This window comes from Ranitomeya variabilis, chromosome 6, assembly GCF_051348905.1.
Source record: "Ranitomeya variabilis isolate aRanVar5 chromosome 6, aRanVar5.hap1, whole genome shotgun sequence".
NCBI classification, from domain to species: Eukaryota; Metazoa; Chordata; class Amphibia; order Anura; family Dendrobatidae; genus Ranitomeya; species Ranitomeya variabilis.
The window spans coordinates 89,125,245-89,136,816 of NC_135237.1; the positions used below are offsets into that span (position 1 = coordinate 89,125,245).

Below are 11,572 nucleotides of genomic sequence, written 5' to 3' on the forward strand. Positions count from 1 at the left end.
GCCACCGACTGTTTGCGCCTCAGAAGGATGTTGCCTCGGTCTTACAACACAACTCCTTCTGGTATTCTCCTTGTTGCCCCTTTGCTGTATTCCTGCTTTTCTCACTCAGCACAATAAACCTCGCTTCTTGTCCTTTCTTAGGAATCTGTCAGGATCCCATCCCTGACAGGTCCTCTCTAGCTCTTCCCAGTTACTTCTCTCCGTCTTCCTGTCCAACCCCCAGTTTTACCAGAGTGTGAGGAGTGGCCTACTAGATAGAACCACTCCCCCTGGTGGCCGGAGTGTGAAGTGTAGTGTGAGTGTTACCTGGTCAGGTGAACTCCTTTAGTGCAATCAGACGTAACATCACTCCCCTTAGTGGCAGAGCGACATTACTGCAACGACCAGGACTCTGGGGCGCTGCACTAAGGGTACTGTCACACAGTGCCATTTTAATCGCTACGACGGTACGATTCGTGACGTTCTAGCGATATCCATACGATATCGCAGTGTCTGACACGCAGCAGCGATCAGGGACCCTGCTGAGAATCGTGCCGTCGTAGCGATCAAAATTGCACTGTGAGACAGTACCCCAACGCAAGCTTTTTTGTTTTTATAAGTCTAGAACCTCAGTATACAAGTTAAATTGCTGTGTTTGCACTTCCTGATAATTGGGTTTTGGATTGCAGTTTAGGCACTAGGTCTCTAGAATGTTTGCCACCACTGGCCCTTCTTAGTAGATAAGATAGTGAGCAAAGCTTACTCTATGCATTATGTATGGAATTTGCATCCAAACATATTGGCGGCTTGAGAGGGGTGAAACCCTATAGCTAAATATTAACTGTCCTCTTTAATGCAGCAGCGGTTACTGGGCTGTAGACATTATCTGCCATAGTGTCTTACTGAGTGGACTGTAAATGGTCGCCGTGTGGAACAGTTAGGAGATCCTGCTGTATTGCAAGTTAGTTTTAGACAGGAAACACTTTAAATAAAGAACATTTTATTGACTGCAGCTTCACCATCTTAGATGGAGCAGAATACCAATACATGGCAGACATTTACAGCAGGATTAGATTATTGTAGCCTTGCTTTTCAGAAGAGGATCATGCTCATGGTTTCTTTTGAAGAGAACATCCTTGACCTGACTGAAGTACACAGCAATTCCTTGACCACCTCGTCCATCTGATGCATTGGCAATAGGTTTGTATTCCTTGTATCTCCTAGAAAAAGAACAATGTATGCCATTTATCACAGCATGCATAAGGCTGGTCTAATTTATGGACTAGATGTGTGCTTGTCAGGCAGCTCCTGCACATCTAGATTATGCAAACATACAAATCTACTGTTTCCAGTGCCTCGTTTTAGTACAGTCATCTGAACTATAGGTTATGGTAATTGTATTTACAGCAAATTGGATGCCAATTTGTTGACCCATTCTAACACCTGTGTAGTGTCCACATCAGGGAAAAACCATCCCCTAAAGATTAGATTGCAAGAGAATACCAAAAGTCATAATAAAGTGCTGGAACACCAACTCACCTGTACAAAGCAACACCAATCACCAGAGCGACAAGGGCTACAAGAGCTAAAGGAATGAGTACTGCAGAAGCAGTCTGTGGTGAAGAACCTACAGAGGGGGATGGAGAAAATGAAAGGCTTAGACTTTAATTTGCATAAGGTTTTTAGATACATGCAAGATCACATTTGATGGTCAAGAATATTTGTAGTTATTGACTGGAGTAACTGCTAATTAACTCTCCTTTAGTCCATAAAATAAGGGGATAGGTAGAATAGCAAGGTCTATTAGTCAGAAGCCACTATAGGCTAGATATTCCCTAGTACAGAGTCACTCACCACCATCTACAGACACCAGTGTGCTAGCAAGAGCCAAACTTGCACCATCGCTCAGTGTAATGTTGACACAGTAGGATCCTGGTTCAAATGCCCTTCGTAGGGTCAGTAAGCATTGATCAGAAGCTGGGACGTCATCACAGACCATGTCTTGAGGAATCATGCAGCTGGCATCTGAGACTATTGTGCAGGCATCTGTAGGCAGGCTGAGAGAACAATGGTCATCTCAAACAGGGAACAGCATTACAAGTTTGGCAGAAATGGGTTTTGCAGAGACATACCTTCCTTCACAAGTTACCACAAAGTCAATTAGAGAGTTTCCGGCTGTAGATGTGGATACCTGAACACTGGTCATCTCAACAATGTTCACCTCAAGGATACCATCTAAAAGTTAGTGATGTGAAGAGTAAACATTCTTGGGACCCTTATATTGCAAGAATCTGTGTAGAAAGGTCTGTCAACTCACCTACAACTGTGAGGTTGTTGTGGTAATAGCCATATCTATATATGAAGCAGTCTGGGGCAGGAGGTGGATATGGAGTGGTGGCATGGCTGGTAGTAACATTGGGCATCTCAGTGGGCAGAGGAGTTTCAGTCTCAAAGGATGCGAATTCTGTATAGTTACCTGCAAAGAATGGTTGCCATTATGTGGTGCAATTTTACATTTAGAAGATACAGTTTACTACACAACACTATCCCAGTTCATATTACTTAGATATTAAGGCTATGCCTACTTACCAGTAGAGTTGGGAGTGGTGAAAGTACTGGTGGTGGTTGGTAGAAGTGTTGTATGGATTGGAGTGGGTGTAGCTGGTTTACATGGACCAGGAATGGCAGCTCTGATGGTCAAGTTAACACTGAAGTTTCCAAGCTGGGTATAGTTATGACTAGAGACTGGGCTGTTGGAAAGCGAATCATTTCCATCACCATAATCCCAGGTGAAGGTCAGTTTAGCTTTATCCAGATAATGGCTCGGATCATGGATTCGGACGTCAAACTCGATTGGTGAATCCTTAATAAAGATGTTGTCTGAGGAATTCTTGTCATTCTTCTGAGAAAGCTTCACATAAAATGGAATTTGATCTTAAGGGGAAGGAAAAAAAGAAAAAAAAAGTCTCATTTCAGAAAGAGCCAAAATATCTGTTAAAAGAAATCGAGATCTGTCATTGAGATTTTGCCACGTGACAATAAAGCTGCCATTTAGTGGGTGTGTTTAGATAGGACTGGGAGGTATGAGACACCAAGTGATCATCTCCGGCTGAAGCAATGGATTTTATTGAAACAGCAGAGCAAGTGACGCGTCACCCATCAAGTTTGATTCCAAATTACCTTTAAGATAATTTAAGAGTGCTGACCATGCCTGTATTGTTACAAAACCCTAGCACAATCATGCTCCTTTGACAGCGAGTGTCTATAACATGTCCCCCCTTTTAAAATCCTAGTAGACAGCCACTATATGTGTCAGTCTGTGCTAGAGTTTAAGGGCCCAGTCTACTCCACCACACCACTCACCAGTTACTACATAAATGCTGCTCGCTTTTGCAACTGGGTAATGTTTCCGGTAACCTCTTCTGAATACAGTGACTTCAATCATTTGTGTGCCGGCTGTGATGTTGGTAGTATTTATGGACAGAACGGCAGACGATCTCCCCATCTGTTGGTAATACTGGCCTGATCGGCAAACAAGAAAAAAAATAATAATAAGTTTGTTACTAAAACATGAAGTAGAATCACTTTTTTAAACCTTGGGATGCATGCCCACCACTACATTTACTCAGTGTGTAGCTGCCATAAAATTCAGGCGCCATGCATTGGTGCTCAAACATCTGACCTGACACTTCATTAAGCAAGAGGATAGAAAAATGCCACATTCTGCTGGTTAGCGGCAGTGCCGAGACCCCCACTATTTAGCATGTTACCTCATGTAGATAAGCAAGAAATGATTTTTCACTAGACCAGTCCTTTAAAAGCACTGTTGCATAATCCTACAGACTACTGGACCGACTTGTCAAGACTGTCATTGTTGGGGAGGGGAGCCAGGTGCACTGCAGTTAGATATTCCTGTCACCTCTTCATGACTCGAGCATTTAATGAGTCGTGTGCACTGCCATAAATCTTACTACAGTCCAGGAACGTCAGAGCTGGTCAAAAATTAGATAAGCTGTCATCTCACCACTTTCTTGGCTCCACCAGTTTTGACTGAGCTGGGAGAACTGGTGTGAAGACCAGTCAAAGTGTAGGTTCCATGCCAAGTTGCACTTAAATTGTGAATTTTCAAATCCTCTACTCCAGACTTCTGGTATGAAAACCACAGTGGCGCATTGCGACGTATTCCAAACTATGCTAGTGTGAAAGTAGCCTTACCTTGGGTGGAGAAGATGTAAATGAAGTTTTGGCGTCGCCAGTGCGGGTGATGTGGGAATGGTTTTCCATCTGGAAAGTTACTGGAAAAGCTGCAGTTTCCTTCATCACAGAAGTCCATCCACTTGGTCCAGTTGTACACATACTGGTCAGAGAAGCTGGAGGATGCTACAGAGACAACGATACTTCAGTGGCCTCATACCATGATACATCATCTAATCTATAGCCGCTCGCTCTGCATTTACCATTTCCACATCCCCTTTCATATTCAATGTCTCCATCTTCATTCTCTCGCTGACAGCGGGGAAACTGCAGGGTCACAGCAAAAGTGATATTTGACCCTATCAGCGCAGGGCTGTCACTGGTCAGCAATGCCACCACTTTGCCACCTAGACAGAAAGGTTAAGTCAGCAGGATATCAAGTCATTTTCAGTGAAATGGAGCCACAAATACATTTGAGGAATACCTCTCCAGCAGTTCTCCCATCTAGAATCATCAGATTTCCAGGCAGGGTAGAGTTTCTCATCCCAGGAGTTGGTCTCAGGAGACCAGCCGGCAATATGGTTACTGTGACCTTTAGAACCAGATTTCCTGCCAAACTCCATTACATCCTGAAACCCTGTTAAGTTCACAGTGTAGGACTGTAAAAGTCAAATCTTGCCAACACCACAAGACTAAGCATAAAGTACTTTTTAAGTAACAGTAATTCAACAATTGGAGGTGTAAAAAAAAGGAACATGATCGGATTATACCACATCTCCTGGGCAGGGGAGGATGCAAAAGAGTATACAGACAGCACAGGTCACTGCCTGTTTTTAAGCAATATTTTTCCTTAAAGAATCATCCGTGATCCCATTTGGTCCTGTCTGTATACTCTTGCCTCCTCCCTGCCCAGGAGCTGTGGTATGCTCAGACCATGTTCCTGTATGGTCAGACACATTTATAAGATTCTCTCAACACAGGAACACAGTTTGCTTTTTTTTTTCCCCTCTCTCTCTCTCTCTCTCTCTCCTGGGTTGATTTTGCACTCAATTCATGGGTAAAAATAGGAGATTCTGTATTCAGTGAAGACCATAATCAAATTAAATTTGGAGCCTTTAAAGGTCTATGGAGGGGAAAGGCGGTCACTATAGGCAGAGATTCTACTGCAAGTGCTCTTGAAACCACAGCTACAGACCTCCATAGAACTTTATGAGCACCAACTTTAAGCTTCAGCAATGGGAAGGAGTCTATACGGGAGGAGACAACATACAGTTTTCTATTGGTTTAATTAAAAAAAAAACAAACAAACAAAAAAAACACCAACACACACTTACTCTTGGCGAGTTAGACAAGCACCTATTCCTTCTACTTCTGAACTACAGCCACAATGAGCACCCCTTACAGATGCAGTGACCACATCTGCAGTAACCATTTTTTTGTGTGTATAAGGCTGGTTTCACATTTGCGTTCAGGATGGCTGCATACTTCCTCCCTGAAGCACCACCTACTTCTGTGCAGTCGCTGCACACATCAAATCGCCACATGCAGACACATCCGCATACCACGCATGTCCCTGCATACCCAATATTGAAAGATAGGCATACAGCGTAACGCAGGACGTATACAGAAGTAGGCAGAGATTCAGGGAGGAAGGACGCAGCCATCCACAAGCCCTCCTGAACACAAATGTGAACCTAGCCTAAGCAAATGAGTCCTAGTACTTGCCAGGATATACACCACAGAATAATTATCACTGGTATCAAAATAACCAGCACAAAATCTCGGTGCCATTCTTACCGACTCCCATCTAGGTCTATAACATACATTGCAGATCGTGTAATACTATAGTGTCTAACCACCAACCAAAATGGTTAACCCCCCTCACTTACTTTTTCCTGCCTGGACCCCAGAGCCTAGGCAGAGCAGCACCAGCCCTCCCACTACTACCACCAACATCCTGAGAAGTGAATGAGCTACTCAGGGATCTGCACAGGAGCCTTTAAATTGTGATCAACAAGCCACAGCTGCAAAAAGTAGCAGCAGATCCCCATGATCCCTCCTCCTGTTTATGCCTTCTTCACATGTCCGTATAGGCTACTTTCACACTAGCGTCGCGTGCTGTACGTCGCAATGCATCGTTTTGGAGAAAAAACGCATCCTGCAAAGTTACCTGTCAGATGCGTTTTTTCTCCATAGGCTTGCATTAGCGACGCATTGCGACGTATGGCCACACGTCGCCTCCGTCGTGCGATGGATGCGTCGTGTTTTGGCAGACCGTCGGCACAAAAAACGTTACATGTAACTTTTTTTCTGCTTCGTGTCCGCCATTTCCAACCGAGCGTTCACGGCCGGAACTCCGCCCCCTCCTCCCCAGACATTACAATGGGGCAGCGGATGCGTTGAAAAACTGCATTCGCTGCCCCCGTTGTGCTACTTAACACACTGTCCGTCGGTACGTCGGGCCGACGGTTTGCCACGGCCCGTACCGACGGACTAGGCGTGAAAGTAGCTATAAGTGTATGTGTCCACGTTCAGGATTGCATCAGGATTTGGTCAGAATTTTATGCAGGTAAAATCCTGACCAAATCTGCACCTGAGGTCACTGGCAGGTCACCTGCGGTCTTCGTGCGTGTTTTGCTCATTGTAAGGCCAGTCTCACACGTCCAGATAATTCCGGTACCGGAAAAATCGGTACCGGAGTTATCTGTGTCCGTGTGTCCATATGCAGTGTGGCACATGTTTGGCAGCCGTGTGCCAACTGTGTGCCCACTGAGGACCACACGGACCGTGCAGGAGACAGCGCTAGAGTTAAGCACTGTCCCCAGCATGTGGTGCTGAAGCCGGCATTCATTCCTTCTCCCCAGCAGCGTTCGCTGGAGAGAAGGAATGAAAAATCAATGTTTTTTTTTTGTGTGTGTGTTTAAAATAAAGTTCCTGGTTACCTCCCGCCTGGTCATCATTACAGTGATGAATAGGCGGCTCCACCTCTATGGGAGGTGGAGCTGCATATTCATCACTGTAATGAGCGGTACCACGTGACCGCTCATACAGGATAAGCTGCGGCGCTGAGAGGAAGCATCGAGGGAGCTGGGTGAGTATTATAATGCAAGCGGGCGGGCGCACAGGGGTTGGGAGGCGGGAGGTGACCGGGAACTTTATTTTAAAAACAAAAAAAATAAAAAAAACCATGATTTTTCATTCCTTCTCTCCAGCGAATGCTGCTGGGGAGAAGGAATGAATGGCGGCTTCAGCACCACACGCAGGGGGGACAGCGCTTATTGTAGCGCTGTCTCCTGCATGGTCCGTGTGGTCATCAGTCGGCACACGGGCGGCACATGAACAGCATCCGTGTGCGGTACGTGTTTTACACGGACCCATTGACTTTGATGGGTCCGTGTGATCCGTGCACTCCCATGAGCACTGACATGTCTCCGTGTTTTTCAAACGGACACACGGTCCGTGAAAACACGCTGACATGTGCAGAGACACATTGATTTTAATGTGTCTACATGAGTCAGTGTCTCTGGTACGTGAGAAAACTGTCACCACACGTACCGGAGCCACTGACGTGTGAAACAGGCCTAAGGACATGCTGTGTTCTTAGAAGACGCGCCACATGTCCGTTTTCGCGGGTGTGCCGCATGCGTCTTTTAATGCATAGTGGAGACGGGATTTCATGAAATCCCCTCCACTATGCTGTAACATCTGGACGCTGCGTGTTTGACACTGCGGCTCAACACAGCGTCAAAAACGCAGCGTTTCCTGAATGTGGAAACATACCCTTAAATTGGTACCGATGTCATCCGTGTGTCCTTTTTACCATCCGTGTGGTCATCAGTGTTTTCTAGTTTGACTAAAGAAAGAAATAAGTTCCTCAGCTTCTCCTATACTGTGCAGTGTTACACTCGGGCAGCACACAGGCCGTACACTGCTGCCATCCGTGTGCTGTGCGTGTTTCTCATGGACCCATAGACTTGTATTGGTCTTGTGCTGCCCGAAAAGCACGGAAATGTGCGCAGCCCAATAGGTTAAAACAGAAACCACTCGTGCTGGAAACACGGACATGTGCAGGAGGACTAAGCTTAATGCTACATTTACATGAGACTTTTTCCATCTTGAATTTACCACAAATTCTCAGATTTTACCAGTGCGGTTTATGGAGGTGAAACAAAAATTCTGGTAAAGCGGCACGGAGATTTTATAGATGAAACAAATCTCACATTAATCTTCCTTTATGGCACGCTCCACACTCGCTTTTTTGTGCGGCTTTTAGGCTGCCGTCACACTAGCAGTATTTGGTCAGTATTTTACCTCAGTATTTGTAAGCCAAAACCAGGAGTGGAACAAATAGAGGAAAAGTATAATAGAAACATATGCACCACTTCTGCATTCATCACCCACTCCTGGTTTTGGCTTAGGCAAGGTTCACATTGCGTTAGTGGGTGATCGCTAACGAACAGCGTTGCACAGCGAAAATGTCGCAATTAACGCCGTGCAACGGGTCCGTTAGCGCACCCATTGACAGCAATGTTGTTTCAGCCTGAAGCGCATCGCTAGCGCATGCCTTTTTCGGATCGCGCTAGCGATGTGCCGTTCTTTTGTGGCGCGCCTCAGACGCTGCTTGCAGCGTCCGTGGCGCGCCCGAGGTCCGTTCCCCGCTCTCGCAGATCGGGGATCTGCGAGAGCGTGGACGTTAGCGCGACCCCTAAACGCGGCCCCTACAAATACATTGCGTTAGCGCAATCCGCTAGCGCTAAACGGATTGCCCTACCGCAATGTGAACCTAGCCTTACAAATACTGATGTAAAATACTGCCAGTGTGACGGCAGCCTAAGGGTATGTTTCCACGTTCAGGAAATACTGCGTTTTTGACGGTGCGCAGAGCTGCAGTGTCAAACACGCAGCGTCCAGATGTTCCAGCATAGTGGAGGGGATTTTATGAAATCCCATCTCCACTATGCGTGGAAACCCGCACGTGGCGGCTCTGCGACTCCGGACATGCTGCGCGTCTTTTCAGATCGCAGCATGTCCGTACACCTTGCGGGGACGCAGCGTCCCCGCAAGGCATATCACAGGGCCCTATGGGAGCGAGCGATCATCCCGGATGTGAAGAGTTAACACATCCGGCATGATCGCGTCCCAGAAAGGGGGCGGGGCTTAGCGCCGAGCGGCTTCGCCGCTGCGGCGATACCGCCGCCCATCCGTACCGTGGAGACGTACCCTTAGGATATGTTTCCACGGTCAGGAAACACTGCTTGTTTGACGCTGCGCAGAGCTGCAGCGTCAAACAAGCAGCGTCCAGATGTTCCAGCATAGTGGATGGGGATTTTATGAAATCCCGTCTCCACTATGCGTGGAAACCCGCACGCGGCGGCTCTGCGACTCCGGACATGCTGCGCGTCTTTTCAGATCGCAGCATGTCCGTACACCTTGCGGGGACGCAGCGTCCCCGCAAGGCATATCACAGGGCCCTATGGGAGCGAGCGATCATCCCGGATGTGAAGAGTTAACACATCCGGCATGATCGCGTCCCAGAAAGGGGGCGGGGCTTAGCGCTGAGCGGCTTCGCCGCTGCGGCGATACCGCCGGCCATCCTGACAGTGGAAACATAGCCTTTGGGTATGTCTCCACGTTCAGGATGGCCGGCGGTATCGCCGCTGCGTCCCCGCAAGGTGTACGGACATGCTGCGATCTGAAAAGACGCGCAGCATGTCCGGAGTCGCAGGGCCGCCGCGTGCGGGTTTCCACGCATAGTGGAGACGGGATTTCATAAAATCCCCTCCACTATGCTGGAACATCTGGACGCTGCTTTTTTGACGCTGCAGCTATGCGCAGCGTCAAAAAAGCAGCGTTTCCTGACCGTGGAAACATACCCTTAGGGTATGTGTCCACGTTCAGGTTTGCTTCAGGCTTTGGTCAGGATTTTATGCAAGTAAAATCCTGACCAAAAATGCACCTGAGGTCACTGGCAGGTCACCTGCCGTGTTCCTGCGTGTTTTTCTCATTGTAGCAACATGCTGCGTTCTTAAAAAACGCACCGCATGTGCGTTTTCGCGGGAAAAACGCATGCGTTTTTTCCTGCACAGTGGAGACGGGATTTCATTAAATCCCCTCCACTATGCTGTAACATCTGGACGCTGCGTTTTTGACACTGCGGCTCAATGCTGCGTCAAAAACGCAGCGTTTCCTGAACGTGGACACATACCCTTAGGGTATGTTTCCACGTTAAGGCTACGCGGCGGTATCGCCGCAGCGGCGAAGCCCCGCCCCCTTAATGGGACGCGATGGTGCCGGATGTGTACAGTACACATCCGGGATCATCGCACCCCTCGCCATAGGGCCCTGTGATATGCCTTGCGGGGACGCTGCGTCCCCGCAAGGTGTACGGACATGCTGCGTTCTGAAAAGACGCGCAGCATGTCCGGAGTCGCAGGGCCGCCGCGTGCGGGTTTCCACGCATAGTGGAGACGGGATTTCATAAAATCCCCTCCACTATGCTGGAACATCTGGACGCTGCTTGTTTGACGCTGCAGCATCAAACAAGCAGCGTTTACTTACCGTGGAAACATACCCTTAGAGGAAATGAAAAAGAAAAAAGTCGTCTTCAGAGGGGAATATATTCTGGCATTTAGTACGGTAACTTTAATAAGAGATTAAAAAAACACACAGCTGCAGTAAGATGTGTCTGCAGTGTGGTATTTTCTCTGTTTTTTTCCCTAAAGTGTCTTTTTATGTTTTTTTTTTTTTTACAATGTTTCCTGAAGTCATTTTAAGGCCGGGGTCACACTTACCGTATGGAAAATTGGTCCAAGTCTCCCTGCTGAGAGTCGCACAAGTGTTCTCCATATGGTCATTCGTGTGTAATGTGGTTGCAATGCGATTTTCTCACACCTATGTATCCTTATGACATCCGTACGATACGCGTATGGCTTTACATTTCTCACTGCTTTTCCCCATTGAATTTAATGGCTCAACGGGCTGAAATGAGGAAAATGGTTGCGTATTTCTCACCAGCTACACTGATGGTCCCTGTGGTGTCTGATTTGTTCTCGCACCCATAGACTTGCATTGGCGAGACTCCGGCGATATACGGGTACAATCACAACATGCTGCGATTTCACTCACACGCTGAGTACATCCGAGAAAAAAAACGGTGATTGGAGCTGCCCCATAGATTAACACTGGTCCGAGTGCTATCTTTTCTCACATAGCACTCGTCTGTATTCAATACTAGTGTGACTCTGGCCTAAAGCTTATTTTGTTAGTGGTTTGTTTTTATTTAGCTTTGGGGGCGTTCTTTTGTGCAGTTTTTGTAGTGTATTTTTTAAGTCTATTAAGCAATCAGTAAATCCTGAGCATTTTTGTAAGGTGGAAATGCTCATAAAACTCTCCCAAAAAA

General features: G+C 47.0%; 1 protein-coding gene across 1 annotated transcript; it reads right to left on the reverse strand.

Moving 5' to 3' along the window:
- Positions 1-962: 962 nt before the first annotated feature.
- Positions 963-6,213, reverse strand: LOC143781862 (protein QNR-71-like). Its single transcript, XM_077268762.1, has 11 exons — positions 6,063-6,213; positions 4,658-4,810; positions 4,437-4,580; positions 4,195-4,359; positions 3,343-3,501; positions 2,569-2,913; positions 2,297-2,455; positions 2,112-2,214; positions 1,834-2,036; positions 1,519-1,606; positions 963-1,199 (listed from the first exon to the last, which is right to left on the reverse strand). Exons 1-11 carry the CDS (start codon positions 6,127-6,129, stop codon positions 1,049-1,051), a joined length of 1,737 nt encoding a protein of 578 aa, XP_077124877.1. The 5' UTR covers positions 6,130-6,213; the 3' UTR covers positions 963-1,048.
- Between the last annotated feature and the right edge of the window lie 5,359 nt (positions 6,214-11,572).

Bases quoted from the DNA above. Each gene is read 5' to 3' on its own strand.
- LOC143781862 (XM_077268762.1), bottom strand. From the start codon at position 6,129: ATGTTGGTGGTAGTAGTGGGAGGGCTGGTGCTGCTCTGCCTAGGCTCT. The intron at 2,914-3,342 runs GTGAGTGGTGTG...CTTCCCCTTAAG, and splicing joins CAGCATTTATGTAGTAACTG to ATCAAATTCCATTTTATGTG. The intron at 1,200-1,518 runs GTGAGTTGGTGT...TTCTTTTTCTAG, and splicing joins ATTGGTGTTGCTTTGTACAG to GAGATACAAGGAATACAAAC.